Genomic DNA, 21,460 nt, shown 5'->3' with positions numbered 1-21,460 from the left:
ACACTTTGCTTCTTTATTACATGTTCTTCATTTACGAAATGTCATTATGAAACCAATTCAAGTGTAAGTATTCCTTCCATCTTCTTTTTCTCCTGTCTTACTTTCTTCCTTCTTCTAACTCCTTGACAAAGACTTCTTCAGATCCTTATTCAAATAACTTCTACCATTTTTAAAGGAGCATTTCATTTTACCTTATAACCTGAAGAGTAAAGAGAGGTCTTTGAGCCCCTTTATCTTTGCTCTAGACTGCATTATGAGCATATTTAGTAGCAGACAGATAAGGACAGATAAGACAGGATAAATAAAAAAATATGTTGCAGTACCATGAAAATAAGTTAGCAATGCTAAAACTCTGAATGCTCTGTTGCAAATAAAGAATACCACATGCAACAAATATTCCACTTTGTTGTTTTTTCCTTTGTTTTATAAGGTTATTATTTTTTTTTAGTTATAATGGGTAAGAGAAGATTCAAAGAAGGGATATCACTGCTACTCAATGTGGATGGACAACAGAAAGATAGAACAATTATTCAACTCTTGCTTCTATTTCCTTTGCCAAGAACAATGATTTTCAGACTGGAAAAGACAAAACAAAAACAAAAATGATTAATGGGGTACTGATGTGCAAGATTTGTAGAGAAGTACTAAAAGAGTATCTAGTTGCCCTAGATAATTCAAGTCACTAGCTGCAGAATATCTGAAGGTAGGATTTAGGAAGGGAAAATACTTGAAAGGTCATTTAGTTTAATCCCTTAATTTTACAAGTGAAGAAACTGAGGGCCAGATAAAGGGGACACACTGGGGGACAAGACCTCTGAAACTCCAATCTGCTTTCTTAGCCTTCTCCTGCCCCCAAAGTAGTGGACACACTGCCCACCTCCTTCCTTCTCTCCAAAATAGCTAACAAAATGTTACCGAACTCACTACCTTTCCTCCTGAGCCCTCCCTCTCCTACCTGCTCTATGGCTGTAGAGGGCAGCCATGTCTTCCCAGTCCCACAGCTATCCAGGCTCACTCTTGAGAGTCATCTTGGACTCAACATCATCTTTCATTTTCCACATTCAATCTAAGGTCTGTCCATTTCACTTTTGCAGCATATCTTGAATATACACCTCCTCTCTCTGTTCCAACTACTGAGTTCCCTGGCTTCCTTTCAGTCTCAACAAATATCCTACCTTCTATAAGCCTGTCCTAGCTCCTCTCACTTCTAGTGCCTTCTCTCTTTACTTCCTTCCTATTTATCCTGTGTATAACTTATACACATACGATTGTATGCGTATAACTTATACACATACGATTGTATGCTTGATATCTCCCTCATTAAAATATGAACTTCTGAGGGCAGGGATTGCCTTTGCCTCTTTTTGTATCTCTAGTGCTCAGTAAAATATCTGGAACTTAGGAAGGATTTAATAAATGTTGATTGTGATTATGAATGGCTCAAACTTAACAAAAGCTTAATGATAAAACTATTTCATTAGTAAATACAATGGAGAGGATATCAGCAGGGAAGTTACTGAAGCATCCAGAAGAAGAAATAATATATTAGAATCTCCCCAAGCTAGGCTATTTCATACAAATTGTTCATATAAAACAAAATTCATGACTTGGACTACAAAAGTTCCCATAATTTAAGGATTTCAACTTTGAGGTTTTGTATGACGCTCAACAAATTAGAAAGAATGATAGAAAATGGGAACAGATTAAATTGAAAGTTTCTTAAAAGCAGGGGTCATCTTTTGCATCTTTTTTGTGTCTCTAGCACTTAGCACAGTGCTTAGAACATATCAGGTACTTAATAAATGTTTATCGATTCACTGATTGAATGTTGAAGGGGTTGTAAAAAACAGGCACATCAATGTACTGTTTGGAAGAGTTGTGAATTGGTCCAACTATTCTGGAAGACAATTTGGAATTATACCAAGAAAGTATATATAAAATGTCTATCATTTGATTCCATTATGCCCTTAACAGGTCAGTGATAAAAAAGAAAAAGCCTCACATACATCTAATTATTCATAATAGTACTTTTTGTAATAGTAAAGAAATGGAAACAAAGTAGATGGCAATCAAATGAAGAATGACTAAATGAACTATGGTACTGTAGTAAGACATAATATAACCAGAGAAGCATGAGAAGACAAATGAACTGATCAAAATAAAGTAAGCAGAATCAGGAAAACTATACACACACACACACACACACACACACACACACACACACACACACACACACACACAATTTTCAAATAATTAAAAACATCTCCACCCCTTTCTTTGCAGTGCTGGGGGACTACAAGTATAGAAAAATACAAATAATGTGAGACTTTTTTGATGTATTGGTTGGTCTGGCTGAGCTGCTTTTTTTCTTATACTTTTTTTCATTCAGCTTACCTTCAACCCATCCGGATCTTCTGCCACTGTCTCCTTGCCAGGACATGATTCAAGAGACTTATGGAGTTGATCAATGGCTTCACTTGTAATTTTCCACACAGCTTGCAGGCGATCTTGGGTCATCCGGCCCCCATACAAATGGACTTTGTCTGGGAAAAGTGTTATAAATTACATAACCTGGCTAGACAGAGGCTCCTAAAACTTGAAACTTGAGAAGCAGTGAAGTGAAATAGATGTTAGTTTTGTTAACAGGGGACCTGCATTCAAATTCTAAAAAGTAGGAGACAATGACTGTGGAAGGTGGTTGGGTGGTGCGATAGTGCACAGAGGGCTGGATCTGGCCTTGGATGCTTTCTAGCTGGGTGATCCTGAGCAAGTCACTTCACCCTGTGTGCCTCAGTTTCTTCATCTATAAAATGAGATGGAGAAGGAAATGGCAAATCCCTCCAGTGTTTTTGCATGAAAACCCCAAAGGGGTCTTGGAAAGTTGGACAGGACTGAAAAGAAATGAATAAGGATTTGGATCATCGCATACACTAGCAGTTAAGGACCTTTTGTTGATTAGTTTTGCAGACCCATTTTCCTTTGTTACTACATAAAGTATTCAGTGAAGTCAGGTGAAAATAGTCTAACAGGAAATGACTTGTGTGAGAACAAAAGGCACTAATACAACTCTAAAAATAAATGCATGATGCTTTGGCAGAGATTTTTTTTTTTTTTAAAGTACAATCCTAGTTCTTTTACACTTTTAAGCACAGTATGAGAACCTTTTCATGCATTCACCCACTTACAAAATTGATGAGAAGAAAACTGGCACTAGGAAAAAATGCTTCAATGTTTAAAAACTTGTCTATCCACCTCATAAGGATATGAAGAAGAATTGGATTAAGTCTAAATAATGAGTTAAACTTCCCAGAATACTATCATTTCATTAAGAGAGAGTTCAAAAATAGCTTTTGCTTTCACATGAGAACAAGGGCATCCAAAAGCTAGAACCTATCTTTTTTCTATAACAATATCTGTGATGGTTAAAATTTCATAACAAAAATTGATCTTACCTCCAGAGTGTTGGCTGGATCCTCCAACAGATGCCTGATTGAGAGCATGCAATTCCAAAAAACCAGAGGAGTGAGAATCTTGAAGGTGCAATGGTTTGGGTGGCACCACGCAAGGTGCTTCTGCAGTAGTTTTAGTAAATGGGTTGCATGGCAAATTGATTTCCTTATTACTCTCTGCTCAAAAAGTAGAAAACCATCAAAAGTTTAGAAAAATAAAGAACTCAATCAATGATGTGAAAGTTACAGGAATTAGATATGAGTAGACAACACTACCCTTCTAATGAGTGAGAGGGAAAGCAGGATTCCCAAAATTACTTCAATAATGGAAATTAGAGAGCTTACTTTTGGGATAAGGAGGATATTCCAAAACTAGTACATGCTTTGGAAGAAAATTCAGAGGCAAAAATAGGGGGCAAATAAAAAAGAGAACGGCAAATCAGACCATACTCTGCCTATGTGGTGAGCTAAAGTGGCTTTTCAGCATTACAACCAGATGTTTAAACAGGACATAATTTATTTTACCTTGTTTTATACTTGTCACTGGGGCTAGGTCTAGAGCTTTGAGTGCAGCCTCCACTTCTTGGATTTGCTTGAGGAGCTTCTCACCCTTGTCTGGAAGGACCTGAAGGTTCACTGTTGCCAGTGTAGCCTGAAAAGCAGATTCTGTTAAGACTGATGCACTTTTCTTCTTAGCATGCAATGGAGAGAGAATTTTAAATAAAAAAAACCAGCAAAGTTCTGTGCATCTTGAAGCTTAGCTGTTGCATGGAGATCTGGAATTTTTTCCCTAACATTTTTCTTGCTCCAGAAAAACAAAGACAAAAAAAGCTCATAGGAGGCCACGAATACTTCCCTAGACTGTTCCCCTTATTTGCAAATTATGCTTAAAACTTTCATGCATGCTGAATGAATCCTAGAGAATAAGTTCTAGGTTATTTCCATTATAGTATTATCTGAAGTGCTCACTCTCTAAAATTCTCTCTAATTGGGCCAACAGTTTGTATATAGGTTCAGTAGCTAGAAATATGCTAAGCACAAATACTTCTAAGAGTCACTTTTCAGACAGTATTACTTCTGAACTACCCATATTTTCATACTAAAGTTACTCTCACCACAAACAAACTAAAGTCACCTTTTTCTGCTTCAGTTGTGTTGTGAGATGCAAACGCTGGGTCCCAGGGTCCACAGACTCTGCCTTCTTCAAAGTCGTTGTGAATCCTGGGATTGGTCTTGGTTCACTTGTCTTAGGTACCTGAACACTCTTTTTCTGGGTAGAATTCTCAGCCACCTGAGCCTGTGGGGAGCGTTCTGATTCAGAGGAAACAACAACTTCACTGTTTTCCTTACTGCCTCTCCTTTCTCCAGGAGCTGTGGCTGATGCTGATGGTCCATCGGTTCCTCCTTGTGGATCGTGACTCTTGGCTTTTGCCTGGGGACCAAGAGCAGCCTTTACCTTAGGGTTCTGGGGCTGCTCTCTCTGGGCCAGGCTTACAGTGTCTACACTGACAGTACCTGGAGGCCTAGGCTTAGTTTCACCTTCTCTCTTAGGTGCTGATTCACCTGAGACCGAGGGGCCCTCCTCCTTGGATTTCTTCTCTTTAAGAGGAATAGACTGTTTCCTGAGGTCTTCCTCTGTGGGCAGATCAGGCTTAACCTGAGAAAAGCTTTCTGGGTGCGAGATTTTGTGATCTTTTGCTTTGTTCTGAAGCATTGTTCCCTTCTCTGGTGCCTGTGATTTCTTTATTATCACATCGGGTGGAAGTTTTTCTTGTATGCTGGATTCTGGCATAGACTTCTGCTCCTTGTTATGTGGCAAAAGCTGGTCTTTCTTTTCCTTAAGCTGCTTTTCAGCTCTCTTTTCCTCATTTTCACCACTGTTTAGTTGTTTCCAGAGGGATGGTTCTTGGTTTTTGTCTAAGACTTTAAAAGGGTTTCTTGGATGGCTAGAATGCTGGAGCCAATAAGAGGCATCCTGGGTTTTATTGCTTAACTGTTCTTTAGCACAGGGCTCCTGAAAGAGATGATTAAAAAATAAAATTCTAACACATAGTTATAATTATGATATGTATGTGTATAATGTCTCATTCAGAAGAAATGGAAAGCATAACCTTAAATTTTTTAACTTCCTTAAAAGAATCTCTTCAGGAGGTATCCCTCTTTCTAGAAAGAGACTCATTTACAAATCCACTTATAATCTGCTACAAGACCCCTTGTACTACTTTAGTTTTCTGTCTCAGAAAATGTTGACTAACCTGTACAGGATGTTCTGCAGAATCAAAAAGTAAAAAAGCTATCCTCAAAATGCTAAATAGTAAATACTTTCTCTTGCCATCAAAATATCATTTAGTGCCTGCATCTTTCTTTTTTGCTAAGCAGACTATTTTAAGCAACTAGAGTGATACAAATGCACCCTAGGAAACAGCATATTATAGCAAAAAAGTCTGAACATATAATCAGGAGACCTGGATTCAAATCTTGGCTATCTTACTCTAAGTCAATCATTCAACTTTTGGGGATTTCAATTTCTTTGACTGTAGAATGAGATAAACTTCTTGCCCTCAAAGTTGTTGGGGGGACAGGAAAAGACATTTCTCTGACTCTCTAGACATAAGAGAATTAGTATTATTCTTATTTCAATGATCAAGCACTCTGAAATGGACACATTTCCCACATCCACATAACGTCATCAAATGGGGATTATTAGAAGGCATTATTTTCACCTTGCAATGTGGCATAAGAGCCATTTTATTTTTATGTTTTGCTTTTGTGAAGCAACTGGGTTTAAGTGAACTGCTCAAGGTCACACAGCTAAAAGTATCAATTGTCTGAGACAGGATTTGAACTCCCGATCTCCAGACACCAGGACTCCTGCTCTATCCATTTTGACATTTAGTTGCCCCCAACATAGACAGAAACAGTACTTGTGTTGGGCAGACCTGATCTCCCATCTCACTTCCATTAAATATTTGTGTGATCATAGGCAAAACACTTAGCCTTAATCACTTAACTTAATTGTTATAACCAGCCTACATTTTCCTCTTGCAACTTCCCCCCTTTTCTTATATTGCATTTAAACAACTGAGATCACAAAAGTTTATTAAGCATTGGTTATGTGCAAAGCATGGTGTTGTACTCTACAAAGACAAAAAGGAAGCAATATCTACCCTCAAAGGGGATGGAGAAGTAAAAAGACTATGAAAGTAAGTCAGAGCCAGATTGTGGAGGGCCTTAAAAAAATTAGGTAAGGAGTTAAATTCTATTCTAGAGGAAATGGGAAGCTACTGAAGGTTTCTGATTAATTTTGTTCAAAACAAAATAAAACAGGACAGTACCCAGATCATATAAGTACCTTAGGAAGGTTTAAAAAGTTCTATGAAGATTGGATGGGACAAGGAGAGAGAGTGAAAACAGGGATATTAATTATCCAAGCAAGAGGTAACTATGGCCTGACTGAGGGCAGTGGCAAATTGTGGTGGTGCAATGTGTGATTAACTCTGGCAAAATTACTGGCTACGGGTAGAAAAGGAAAGGAAGGCTAAGTGACCAAGAAGCTGTACGACATATTAAATAGGAAAGTTTGGAGGAAAAACATGTCTTACAAGGGAAATTAAGTTTTTAGAAATTTCACTTTGAGCTATTGGTAGAAAAATCAAGTGGAGATGCAGGACCAGAATTGAGACAAAGACTAGAGAGATACATATATACATTTTTGTATGTATGTATGCACATATGCATTTATGTATTTCTTGTTGTTCAGTCCTTTCTCATTAGTTTCTGACTCTCCCTGACCCTATTTGGGTTTCTTTGTCAAAAATACTAGGAATGATTTACCATCTCCTTTTCCAGCTTAGAAAGTCAAGTCTTCCTGACTCCAGGCTGGGCACTCTATCCACTTCTCACCTAGATGCCTCATAAGTATGTGTGTGTATGTGTACATAAATATGACTATGCATGTATATGCAGAGGGTGAGCTGTATAGGCCTGGATGCAGTCAAGAAGGCCTGTGTTCAAATCTTGCCTCAGATACTAGCTATGTGACCATAGATAAGTGGTCTTTCTGCTTCAGGTGCTTCCTCTGTGAATGGGGATAATGACAGCACCTAAATCCTGAGATTGTTGGAAGGATAAAATGAGGTAATATTTGTAAAGTGTTTTATAATCCTAAAGTATTACATAAATGCTAGTTATCATTATTAGGATATCATCATTATTATTATTTGAAAACAATGACAAGGGGACCAGAAACAAAGGCTCGGGGACACCCATGCTAAAAGAGGAGATGAATGATGAAGTGAACAGTAAGAAATTACATAGAAAGGAGAACTACAAGAGGGTAGTGTCACAACTGGCAAGAGATGAGAGAGTATACATAAGAAAAAGGATGATCCACAGTGCCACAGAGATTTTTTTTTTAAACAAAGATTTGGAAAAAGCTATTGCATTGGATTTAACACTGATGACTTATAAGAGAGTAGTCTGAATAGCTTAGGAGTTTAGCAGTGAAAAGAAAAAGAAAAATAGGATGAGAATCTGAGAGAAGAGTCAGCCCAAATGAAAGTTTAGAATTTTAAAAAGTGGTTAAAGGATGACTAGGATGACAAAGGAAACAGAGAAGGAACAGAAAAGGGGAGAGAAAGGAAGACAGAGGAAGACACATAAAGTGAGAGAAGGACTGTTAAAAGAGGGGAAGAAAGAAACCTAGGAGGGAGACAGAGATGGGGAAAGAAAGAGGGAAATAGGAGAAAGAAAGAAAGAAGATGAACATTTGTACCTTCCAGGGAATGTTTCCGCACCAATGTTTCTTCTCTGCTTTACTTCGACTGCATCGATAGAACAATCTGACAGAACATAAAACAAAAAAGAATCATAAAAGCCCAATTAACACATTCTAAGTTTTGTGTGTGTGTGTGTGTATGTGTGTGTGTGTGTGTATTTTAAATAATCAAGCCCAAAAGCTTTGTTAAGGCAAACATCTTGTTTGTACTCCATAATACACAGTATATATGCTGGATAATACAATACTTAGGGCATTTGAAAATGAAAGGGAAAAAAATAATAATGATAATGCTGCTGCAATAACCAGAGGATATATACACTTCTTTTGCTCCCTTCAAACTTAATTGAGCATTGAGTTAAGCTTTCCTCAAAACTGATACACTTTTGTCTTACTTTAAAGGCAACTTGAATCACAGCTGATAAGAGCTTTTATTTAATATGTTCAACATCAAGGGAGTCAAATTATTTGCATTCAGCAAAAAGTGTCCTAGAGTTAAACCATTTTTATCTTGATTATAACTGCTTTATGCAAAATAAGTCAATCAAAAGCTATAGAAAATTATCATTGAATTTAAAAAATGCAAGTGAAATAAAGAATTTCAAAAAATAGTGAAGAACTCAAGGCTGTTTCATGCCAGCTTTGCTTGTTACATTTCCTGCTAACCTTATATAGGGACTTAAGAGAGAGTGTGATTTCCTGGACCTTCTTTCTTTCCATCTTTCCCTGTGTTCCCAGCCTTTCTAAGGCTACTTTTCATTCTTACTGGGGCCTTTAGTACTTTCCCAGGCCAACACTAATTCTGCCTTCATTCTCTTCTGCCAATTCTGTACTTTAAATCTGTCTTTCTTCTACTCTCAAATCTCTTGACCTTTTATCCTGTCACTCAGGGACCATGTTTCCTGTCAACCCCTAATCTTGGATTGTTTACTCCCATCATGTACTTCCTCTATTGCGCCTATTTACAAGCTGAAAGAGACCGGATGATGCTATGTTACAGCAATGTTGGCTGGTTCCACTACAAACTTAATCAATCTTTACTGGGCTCTCTTTGAAGCAAGGTGATTTTTTTATTCCTCCAAAAAAATTCCCTCATACTTTTTCACCTCACATAAGCTAAGGACCTCAGTTTAATACTTTACTGAAATAAATAAATAAATAAAATCTACTCCAGGGAACTGCCTCTCTTGCCTTTCACAGTTCCTTGACATTATGTCCCATAATCAAGGACTTTAATCCAGTCTCTGATAAAGTCTCATTTTCTCCAATTGATTGGCCTTAAATCATCCATTTTCCTTCACACATTTTCTCTCCTTATCTACAGACACCTTTCATGCTGCTTGTAAACATACCCTAGTCTTCCCTGACTTTGAAAAGCTTTCACTAGATATCTTAAGCTAGCATCCTACTTCTCCTTTTCAAGGCCAAACTTCCAGGAAAAGTTACTGACACAATGCTGCTATTGCCTCTTCTTTCATTCACTCCTCAATCTTTTACAAAGTCTGGCTTCTGCTCTCCATATTCAGATGAATCCATTCTCTCTAAAGGTATTTACTATCTCTTAGTTGCCAATCGGATAGCCTTTTCTCAACCAGAATGCTTTATGATCTCTGAAAAAATGGCAGTGCGGGAGCCTTCTCTGCTGCCGCTGCATTCCCTTCTCCTGGTTTTTATGTCACTGTGTCTCTTGGGTCTCTCCTCCTGCCCGTTTGACTTTTGTCTCTTCTGCTGTCCACCTTCCTTATCCCCTGTTAGCTGGGCACTGTTCTCTGTCCTCAGCCCTCTTCTCTTTTGTCTCTATCCTCTCTTACTTGGCGGTGTCACCAGGTCCCGTGTTTAATCATTGTCTTTGTGCAGAAGACTCTCAGTTCGACCTAGCCAGCCTTGGTATCTCCACTGACAGGAGATTTTGAAGTACAGATGTCATTTTTTCCAGTCCAATGTGCCCCCAAGGAACTCCTTATCCTCTATTATGAAGGCTTCTCTTCCGTCCAGTTTCCCCATTCTGAAATTTAGTTTTTCCTGGACATTTTAATGTTCCTCACTCCAGAGTTGACTGCCAAATCTTGTCCTTCATAGTTCTCTAACAGACTATCTCCTCAGAGGTCTCTACCTCAATTTCTGACTCTTTCAACTCCTCCTTTATACAACCACCAAAGAAAAAAGTTTTCTGAAAATGCAGATCTAAACACATCATTCCTCTGCTCTGTCATCTCTAGGATAAAGTAAAGACCTGTATAATCTAGCTACAATCTACATTTCCAGGGGTATTATATAGGCTACCTTTCCTGCACTCAGTTGTGCAGCCAGACTTAGGTGCTTGCAGTTCCTCACAAATAATCCTCCATTTCCATATCTACACCTTTACACAGGCCTGAAGTATGCTTCCCTCTTTCCCTCTGTCTCCAAGAATTCCTACAATCCTTTAAGACTCCACAACTACAACTACCATGTACATTAAGTCTTTCCTGTCTGTTCCTTATGCTCTCCATACCACTCTATTGCTTTTGTATATATTATATATACACTTATTTGTGAACAGTAACAAAATTTAAGCTCCTTAAGGGAAGGAACTAGCTCATTTGTGTCTTTGTAATCCTACTGCCTGGCATAAATCCTGTCATATGGAAGGCACTTGTTAAAAGCATGTTGATAAGCTAATTTATCTCAATTAGTATGAATGATTCCTTCAATGGTAGAGATTCTAATATCTCCTTATCCCTTTCATTTCTTGTCATCATCTTGTCTCTTAACATTACATGGGTAGCTGGGCAGTAATGCAAACTCTCCCCATGTTCTTCTTCATTCTTACTATACAACCAAGCCACCTTGGTCATACAACTGTTTTGTACCTTTGTCACCACTTCCAGTGGCCAACCTCACTAGTAATATGCTACTGTATTATTTATCTTCATAACTTTATTTTCTTCTGAATGAGTTACAACTTTGATTCTTCAGAGAATTGTTTCCATGATTTACAGTTCCACACTATAAACTAGAAAATTGCTATTAAAAAATAGTCCTTGGCTTCAAGGAAAAGCTTCAGGTCATTAAAAGAACTGTGTAATATTCCAAATGCAAACCTTTCTATTCAATTCTGATACCAATTCATTATTCCTCCACAATCTGTTCAAGATACACCCATACAAACATATATTATATACATATCTACTAAAGGATCAGCTCTATGGGCTATCCGTGTGATAGTCAACTATCACAGTCTGGCCATTCCACATAATTCATCTATTTGGTTTTCCTAAAAACATAGTTGGACTAAATCCTTCTTTGACTGATTTTGGAATCAATTAGATTTTATAATAGCTGGGTTACTGATGCAATCAGAACAATGCTATTCTACAATAGAGACATCTAGAAGATCCCTATTTATAGGGAAACTTCCCATTTGGATTCTGTAGTGGATATACTTTATGATAATGAAAAATATCTTTAATGAGCATATAAAACCCTGTTTTATGCCTCATTTGACATTAATAATCAGATGGCTGGATAAAGTTATCACTTTTGTTACACTTCTTAAGGAATCAAAGAATCACAACTTGAGAACTGGTAAGGACCTCATGGGTCAATGAATCTGATCCAAATTCAAAAGAGTCTTCTATTATATACACAGCATCAAATTTTGCTAAAAGAACACTAATAGTGGGGGAAGAGGGAAAGATGTCTCTCAAGTCATCTCATTCTATTTTTGGTTATATTTATCAGGAAGTTTTTCCTAAAATTATAAGTAAATTTGGCTCTTCACTGTTCCTTGTTCTGCTCTCAAGTGCCTAGGACAAGGGTGATCTCTTTCTCATGAGACAGCTCTCCAAATACTTAGAGCCAGCTATCACTTTTCTCAAATCTTTTATCCTAGGCTAACCCACCCAAGGCTCCTTCAAGGCTTATTACCATTCAAGGTGCCCTCTTCTTGATTCTTTACAACAGTAGCATCGTTATAGTTAGAACCAGATTCCTGCCTTAGAAAACTACAATTAACATTATCTATGCTGCATTTTATTTTTATTCATTTTGTTAAACATTCGATTACATTTTAGTCTGATTCCTGCAGCAGCTCAAGTCTGATACCTCTAGTCTATAGCTTATCAATATCCTTCTTAACCTGTGATTCCACAGCAGTATACCATATTCTCAGAAATGATCTAAAAGGGACAAAACACAACTAGACTACTGCTTTTTTATTCTTGGAAATAATGCTTCTTTAAACAATACCCAACATTCCAACAGCTTTCCTTCTGTAGTATATTACTGAATGACTGAATGAAAAAACACTTATGAAGCATATGCTATAAGGAAAGTACTATTGCAACCTAACCATTCTTCTCCCATTTTGTATTTGTGAAGTTGATTCCCTTAATCCAAGTGAAAACTCTATAATTACCTCTATATAAAATTTCATCATATTAGATTCAACACAATATCCTAGTTTTTAAAGATCTGTGTATATCCTCACGGTCAATTAGTGTATTAGATATCTCTCCCAGTGGTGTCTTAACTCCATATCTGATAAGAATGTCCACAAAACCATAATACAAGACACTGATAATAATGTAAAAACAGCAGAGGGTAAAACAAATTCTTAAAGCGCTCTCCTAGAGACCGCCTTCCTACCCAGAAGACATTAAAGATTATTCCTAAAGATTATTCTTTGAGTCCAGTGATTGAGCCAACTCTGAATCCATCTAATTGTACTTTACCCATCCCACATCTCTCCATCTTTTCCATAAAACAACAAAAGATACTTAATCAAGTCCTTTGTTAAAATCTAGTTAAATTATAACTCCTGAATTCCCCTCATATATTAATTTTGTAAGCCTGTTAAAAGAAAGGAAATGAAGCCAGTCTAACATAATCTACGCTGATGTTCTCTAATTGGCTCTTTAATGATCTTAGAATTTTCCGGAAAATGGAGGTCAAGTTTACTGTCCTACTGTTTGCATTGTGTTTTTTTCCCTGTTTTTGAAAAACAGGCCAATATCCACTCTTTTCTAGTGCTGTACTCTCTCCTGTTTTCTACAATCTTCTAAATAAATGGCACTGACATAGTTCGCATAGTAAAAATATATTTGTAGCAGTAGACTATTATTTCTAGTGTATTTATATTTTGTAGTACTTTTTAATACTTTATGATAAAGGAAAGTAAAAAGCCAAATATTATTCCAATATTGCTACCTAGATGATTGAAGGGCTGGTCACGCTCTCATGTGAGAAACAAGAAATCTGAAAGAAGACAATAAGCTCCATTTTGTACTATTGAGTTTGAGATACCTGTAGGACATTCTGGTAGAAATGTTTAGCAGGTAGCTGATGAGGTGGTACTACTGGAGTTCAGGACAGAAATGAAACCTAACAATATAGATTTGGAAATCATCATGGAAGCTGGTAAGAATGTAGAGAGTGACAAGCTTTGGAAAGACATCAATACAGGATATGAATTAAGATCCCTCAAAAGAAGCTGAGCAAGAACAGAGAAATACAACTAGTCAGTCAATAAGCACCTATAAGTACCTACGAAAATGTAAGAAGGCACAAGAGTCATAAAAATCAAACAAAGAGAGAGTATCTGAAAGTCTAGGACAACAGAAAAACTCTTCTCAAAACCCTTCAGTGGCGTTCTTGAAAATATCTAAAATGTTTAGCATAGCATTTCTATATTAAAGGGCATGGTTTCCTCCTAATGTTCTGAAATCAAACTATTTTAAATAATATTTAAATCTTCTCACTCTTTTATGAAATGGATAATTTTGACTATATAAAATTTAAAAGTTTTATCCCAAACAAAACCAAAATTAGAAGGAAAGCAGAAAATTGGGGAGGAAAGAAGAGATAAAATTTGGAACACAAATGCTAAAATTATTTTTAACATGCAAGTAGGGCAAATATAAAATATTAATTTAAAAAAGAGAGGAGAAAAAGAAGTTCTCACTCCCAGTAATAAGTGACCTAAAAAAATATTCTTCTCACCAACTTGAATCAGAAGGACCTGCTTTTTTATTCTTTGTTATAAGGAATGGTTTACTAAGTAGAGGAAAAAGGGAGGGAAACATTCAGCAATGAATATAATGTAAAAACAAAAGATATTACTTTTTAAAATTTTAGCACCAACAAATCAACTCAAAGAAAGTTTCTAATTTCAGTTCCTTGTGAGGTTTTGTTGGCATACTTAATGTGAGCATTCAAAAGCTATTCCTGAGAAGTAACTGGTCTGCTGAGGAACTCATCAGAAGCTAGCCAGCAGTACCACCTAGTGCTAAAATTCAAGAAATACACCTTAAAGCAATCGAAAACTATTCTGTAACCATATTCTTGAGAAATGAAAAACTGTCATTTTAACCTTGTTTTTGCAACTATGAATATGTCATACAATTAATATGATGGCATTGACTAAAGAATATCAATTTTTTCATGCTCTTTGGAAGAAAACTAAGATCTATCACTTTTGGAAAGAGTAAAACTAATTTTTTTCTGATATACTTATCACTGTAAAACATAGGAATTCGTAAAAAAAATTTTTGAACACACATTAAGTATTACAGTATTTTGTTATATTCAGTGATTTGCTGACTTTATGGACCTGAATAAATTCAGTCTCTTACAAAGCACCAAGTCATCATAGATTCTTTTAAAATACCAGGAACATCACTTCTTTCTCTTCAGCCCCACTGCTTCCAGGCTAATCCAGACCCTCACCACAACCTACCTATATTATTGCAACTGCCTTCAAATTCTCTTGCTTCCATTCTTTCCCCTAAAATCAATCCATCCTGTATAACTAATATTTCCTACATGTCAAAAAAAATCTTTAATAGCTATTTATTATTACTTACAAAAATGAAAATCCAAACTTTTAACCTGTCATTCAATTCAACACCCTATTTTTCCAGGTTCATTTTACATTACATCCCTTTCAAGAATGTTCCAGTCAAACTCAAACAACTAGCTGTTTTCCCATTTTAGCACCTCATTTGACTTCATAAACACACACACATCCCCCCTAGAAAACACCCCCTCCTCATCTTGGACTTTGAGTATCCTTATCTTCCTGAAAGAGTAACCTCAAATGCCATTCTCCCTGATGTTCCCACCTTAAAGCATTTTTCAGATTTCCCTACAGCATTTTGTCCAGCTCTCTCCTTCGTCTACCTTGTACTACATTTAACTGTGAAGAAGAACATTTGCCCTTTTAGAGTTAGGAATATAGTACTAAACTGTCCAACCTTTAAGACGGATCCTTAAGTGGAAACAGAAACAAGCAACTATCTTTAAGGAGAGAACATCAATTACTATTTTTTTTTTTTTAACTATATATGGCTCCCTGGATTACCCCAAGTAATTCCAAATATCAGGTCAAAATACAAATTAACCTATCTTTTAAAATGACATCCTAAAGCACTGGTTCTCTATTAGTTCACTGAAGCCCTGATTGAATATGAAACCTAATTCCTCAGAAGAATGAGAACTTCTGAAACTATCTAGTCCAACTCTTATTTTACAGATGAAGATTTGGAGGTATTACCAACTTTTCCCCTATTATTCACAGCAGAGAAGGAGGCATGACACCAATGATCAATATTATTACCAACAAGTTGCTTGTTCCATATCAACTAGACATATTTTCTCCATTTTCTTTTTCTCAGTCTTAAATACTGAATGCCCTAAAGTAGAGATGTGAAAATCACAAATGCAGCTTGAACCAGATTAAAATGTAACTAGGAAACTAGGAAATATTAAACAAAATGAATAAAAAAAGTAAGTGTCAAGGTGTGGTTTTTTAAGTTAATATGTTGTCAGAGATTTCCATTTAAATTTAGAATCACTGTCCTAACACTTCTCAAATTTTTCCTAATGATATATCTTTCATTTTCCAGAAATCTTAAGATCACTAATAAGGCTGGGAGGGGGGGGGGGTATCTGCTGGCTCTATGATTAACCACATTAATATTTGAAATTAACATGTCAGTTATAATCAACTTGTCAGGAGGAAAAGATATGCAACAATTAACAAAGAATAATTACTCAAAGAGTGCAAAAGTATAGGAAGACTGGGCAAACATTTTTATTTATTTTTTTAATCATTTCTTTTTTATTAATTTTATAATTATAACTTTTTTGACAGTACATATGCATGGGTAATTTTTTTAGAACATTATCCCTTGTACTCCCTTCTGTTCTGAATTCTCCCTCCACCCCCTCCCCTAGATGGCAGTGTGTGTAATATGTAAGCATATACATATACAGATATTCTTAGCCGCATAAATACACATACAATAGACACATGCACATATGCTTTGGACATACCTGTATTCTTTCTTGTCCTGAGGCTTAAGCAAACCCTGAAGCTCTACCACATAATCTTCGTGTAACAAACAATGAGAAACAGGAATACTGAAGACAGAAAAAGAATATATATTTTTTCATTTCAGGATGCTGGGTACTAGTCAATATACTAAATTCAAATCCTAACAATTTTCTTAATTATTTTTTATTTTCTTAAGAAAAAAAAATTAAATATAAGAGAAATATAAAACTCATTTATGAGGTCAGGCCTCTAAAAGCCTGAGGAATTTTGTAAGAGCTTGTCAGAAACTGAAATTTACTTTTCTAAGCAGCAGTCATTGGTATTCATAACAACCTAGAGTTAACAATAAATTTTAAATTCTATTTTCTATCTAATGTTTAAGAAGGTGGTGATGTATCATATAATGTGTTTTTAAAAGAGTCTATCAAAAATGTCCAAAGGGAACTTTGCTGCTTAGAAAAGTAAATGTGTAGAGTCCCAGTGGCCCTCAAACTTTTTAAATAGGGGCCAGTTCCGTCCCTCAGACAGTGGGAGGCCGGACTAGAGTAACAACAAAAGCTCACGCTGTCTCGCCCCTCAGCCCGTTTGCCATAACCCTGCGGGGCATAAACGTCCTCAGCGGCTGCATCTGGCCCACGGGCTGTAGTTGGAGAGCCCCTGATGTAGACACAATAAGGCTTAGCATTTGGGAGTGACTTAATATAAGGGCAAAACACTCTACGCGTCTCAGTGGTCTCCACATAAAGATAAGTTTTAATTAGTTCACATCAAAACCCTGATTAACTCAGGAGTTAACCTGTCTTTGAACCTACAGGGTTTTTTTTAATAACTATGATTTCAAGATGGTTGAAGCCAAGAGTAAATAAAATAGACTAATGTGTGAACAAGAGTGTACCAGTTCAAACAGAAGGCAAGTATTAAAAACTTCGGGACAAAAATTTACACTTGGATCATTTACACTTGGAAATTGACAAACTATGAATCAGAACTTGATTTACTGCTTTGTTGTCTCCTTTGCTTTTTTTTTTCCCTGAGGCAGTTGGGGTAAAGTGACTTGCCCAGGGTCACACAGGTAGGAAGTGTTAAGTGTCTGAGGCAAGATTTGAACTCGGGTCCTCCAGACTTAGGGCTGGTGCTCTAACTAATGAGACAGCTGCCCCTTGTTGTCGCGCTCTCATTCTGCACATACATCATTGCTAAACTGTAAGCTCTTTGAGAACAGATTCCTTGCCTTGGCTACTCTCAGCATCCAACAAGTCTCCGCGTCCAAGCTGAATTGTTTTCATTTCTAAATATAATTCCATTTCGGACTAATCCTTAACCGGAAACCTGCAAGTGGGCGGGGAAAGGGGCGGGCCTTAAGCGTTCCTCAGCACGTGGATCCCTTCCACAATGCACGTCAGCCGCACTTAGTCTAGGAGAGTAGGTGAGGTTACCTCAGGGTAACTAACACTGGCGCGAGACTTGAACCCAGACGTTCCCGGCTTCGAGGCTGAGGGTCAGCAAACGTGTGTTAGACTGCCTTGGGGTGACAAGCACTGATGGGCTTCGACATCCGAGCACTGGAAGCGCTGCCCCTCCCATCCCCCCCCACACCCAAGACCTACTCGACTGGCAGCACGAAGCCGCAGGACTCTGCCCGGCACACGAAGAAGCTCTTGCCTTTATTGGGGCCCTCGCGGATTCCGGTTTTCAGAAAGCAAAGGGTCCCCTGAGGGAAGAAGGCGACAGTGAGGGCACGCGAACACCCGTCCCTCCGGGCACGCACCCGCCCACCCGAGTCCAGCCCCGACGCCCTCACCGTGATCCGGACACCGAACCGGCTCCATAGGCGCGTCCGAACGACTTCTCTCCTACTCCTGCGAAGCCCCGCCTTCTCACTCTGCCGGGAGTCAATCACTCTGCGCAGCTCGGCGTCTTCCGCCATCAGTCCGTCCTCCCTGAGATGCAGCCAATCATATAGGAGGCGGAGCTCACGAAACCCAATCAAGATCGCCTAAGGCCTTAACGCGTCAGGAATTTAAAAAACAAAACATATTGATTGGTCAAGACGAAAGAATCGTCCCTGGAGCCTATTGGCGGAGGAAAAAAACGATGTAGGCAGGAGCCAATAGTAGCAAGGCTCGCTGGTCCTACAGTCCAGATTCAAGAGCGGTGGATGCCCGGGAAAAGTGTGGTGCAACGAGAAAACTGTGAGTGTAGCTCGGTGGCGGCTAGTTCCTGGAGCAGATGCACGAGAATTTTTCCGCGTCTGCAATAAAATACCGGGAGCTTTTATTTCATTAGAAGAATCTTGTTGAGTGTTTTGGTGATGATGATGAAGATGATGAAGAAGATGATGATGATGATGATGGTGCTGGTGATATCCACAACAAAAATAAATAATTATGACAGACTATTTCCTTTCACACTCCTGCCCTTACATCCCCATTCTAAACAGCTAGATAGTGTAGTAAATAGAATGTTCTTCCCGAAATCAGGAAGACCTAAATTAAATATTGTCTCCAAATATTAATTAATTGTGTGATCATAAGAAGTTACTTCTCTTAGCGTCAGATTCCTCAAATATCAAATACACTTATTTATAATTTTGTTAGGAGAAGCGATTGAAATAATATATAAAAAGAGCTTGACAGACCTTAAAGCATCATATACACATTACCTATTTTTATCTCCTTGCAGAGAGGTAGGAGAATTGCATATAAAATTGCAGTTCTCTATTACATACAGCTTTTTGTCGTTTTTTTTTTTTTTTTTTTTTTTTTTTTTTTTTTTTTAAGTACATAACAATTGAACATATTACTCCCAAAGCTGTTTTGCTTATTCATGTCTCCTTTTGGATTTCCTTCTGTCCTTTTTTCTGAATTAAAAAAAAAAAAAAAAAAAAAAAAAGAAGTTATCCGGTTTTTAAAAAAAGCTTTGTAGCAAAGTTCTCTGATAAAGGTGATAAAAATTTTATTAGATGAAACTGAAAAACTTTTGTATAAGCAAAATCAATTCAGTTAGAATTAAAAAGGAAACAGTCATCTGGTTAAAAAAAAATCCTTGCAGTAAATTTCTCTGGTGAAGATGTGATATCCAAGATATATTAGGAACAATTCAATTCCATTTTTAATATTACCATAATTTTTTCAACCATTCCCTAATTGATGAATACTCTTGGGTATCCAGTTCTTTACTAGATCAGAAAAGTGCTCTTCTGGGTATTTCTTTTTCTATTATTTCTTTAGGACTTTTATTAAATTTAATAGATATTTTTCAAAACAACATAAAAGTTTAGAGTTTCATATATAATCCTCGTTTTCATTCGTCTTGTGCTGAAATTATTGTTGATTTTTTAATATTTAAAAAAAAAAAAAAAGTTTTTAGGGGGCAGCTAGGTGGCGCAGTGGATAGAGCACCAGCTTTGAATTCAGGAGGAGCCGAATTCAAATGTGATCTCAGACTCTTAACGCTTCCTGGCTGTGTGACCCTGGGCAAGTCACTTAACCCCAATTGTCTCAGGGGGAAAAAACAGTTTTTAGAAGTGCTTGTTAATTCATTTGGACATCTAGATCTCCATTCTTTTTTTTTTTTTCTTCTCTCTGTTTTTTTAAAAAAGGCCTCTATTCTTTATATGTATAATCTTCAATAGTTGCTTCCTAGACCTTATTTTGTAGTTTTTACTTCTGTAGCACAATGAACACTATTACAACCGTTGCAGTGTTTTCTGTGATATTTTATCCTTGTGGATTCTATGCATATGAAGTGCATAAAAATACACTTTTGCCCATTTTCTGAAAACAATCTGGAATTATGGAAATAAAATAACTAGAATAAAATCCATACTCTTTGACCCAGAGATTCCACAGCCAAGCATGCACTTCAAAGAAGTCGTTGATAAGAAGAAAGACCCCATATACACGAAAATATTCATAGTAACAATTTTTTATAATAACAAAGAATTAAAAACAAAATCGCTGCCCTTTGACTTGAGAATGGCTAAGCAAATTATAGTACTTGAACATAGTGGAATGTTACTATAGTTTAAGAAATGACAAATATGATAAATACTGAGAAGCTTGGAAAAATTTACATGATCAGATGAAAAGTATGAGTAAGCAGAGTCAAAAAGTTAATATATACAGTAACCAAACAGAAAGGACAGCCATAAAAAAGTTTAAAAAAAAAAAGAAAGAGAGAGAGAAAAAAAAGAGAGAAAAGAAAGGAAGGAAGGAAGGAAAAAGAAAGAAAGAAAGAAAGAAAGAAAGAAAAAGAAAGAAAGAAAGAAAGAAAGAAAGAAAGAAAGAAAGAAAGAAAGAAAGAAAGAAAGAAAGAAAGAAAGAAAGAAAGAAAGGAAGGAAGGAAGGAAGGAAGGAAGGAAGGAAGGAAGAAAGAAAGAAAGAAAGAAAGAAAGAAAGGAAGGAAGGAAGGAAGGAAGAAAGGAAGGAAGGAAGGAAGGAAGGAAGGAAGGAAGGAAGGAAGAAAGAAAGAAAGAAAGAAAGAAAGGAAGGAAGGAAGGAAGGAAGGAAGGAAGGAAGGAAGGAAGGAAGGAAGGAAGGAAGGAAGGAAGGAAGAAAGAAAGAAAGAAAGGAAGGAAGGAAGGAAGGAAGGAAGGAAGGAAGGAAGGAAGGAAGGAAGGAAGGAAGGGAAGAAAAGAAAAAAATAATGGTATAAAAACAAGACAAAATGAAATTTATTTTTAAGAAAAATGATTTTGTTTTTTAGAAATTTATAACTGCAAATACTATCCTTCCTCAATTTGAAGACTATCAGTGTATTTTATTGTTACTGCTATAGATATGTAAACACACACACACACACACACATATATATATATATATTTATATAATACTATAATAAACTTTTGTTAGGATTTGAGTGTATTGGAAATTAATTCTTCTTCCCCGGTGAAATCTGAGTTAGCATTTCACATGT

The 21,460-nt window shown here is 36.8% G+C and overlaps 1 protein-coding gene across 1 annotated transcript in view; it reads right to left on the bottom strand.

The window, feature by feature from the left end:
* The window catches only part of TTF2 (transcription termination factor 2), a 46,175-nt gene extending 27,732 nt beyond the window's left edge, over window positions 1-18,443 (bottom strand). The window contains 8 exon segments of the mRNA XM_074263190.1: window positions 2,395-2,543; window positions 3,453-3,626; window positions 3,975-4,101; window positions 4,585-5,463; window positions 8,224-8,290; window positions 16,543-16,629; window positions 18,151-18,254; window positions 18,346-18,443. Coding sequence (XP_074119291.1) covers window positions 2,395-2,543; window positions 3,453-3,626; window positions 3,975-4,101; window positions 4,585-5,463; window positions 8,224-8,290; window positions 16,543-16,629; window positions 18,151-18,254; window positions 18,346-18,372 — 1,614 coding nt within the window. The 5' untranslated portion in view covers window positions 18,373-18,443.
* Between the last annotated feature and the right edge of the window lie 3,017 nt (window positions 18,444-21,460).

This window comes from Sminthopsis crassicaudata, chromosome 4, assembly GCF_048593235.1.
Source record: "Sminthopsis crassicaudata isolate SCR6 chromosome 4, ASM4859323v1, whole genome shotgun sequence".
Lineage (NCBI taxonomy): Eukaryota > Metazoa > Chordata > Mammalia > Dasyuromorphia > Dasyuridae > Sminthopsis > Sminthopsis crassicaudata.
Note: the sequence above shows the minus strand (reverse complement) of the source record. Positions and strands in the feature narration are given on the sequence as shown.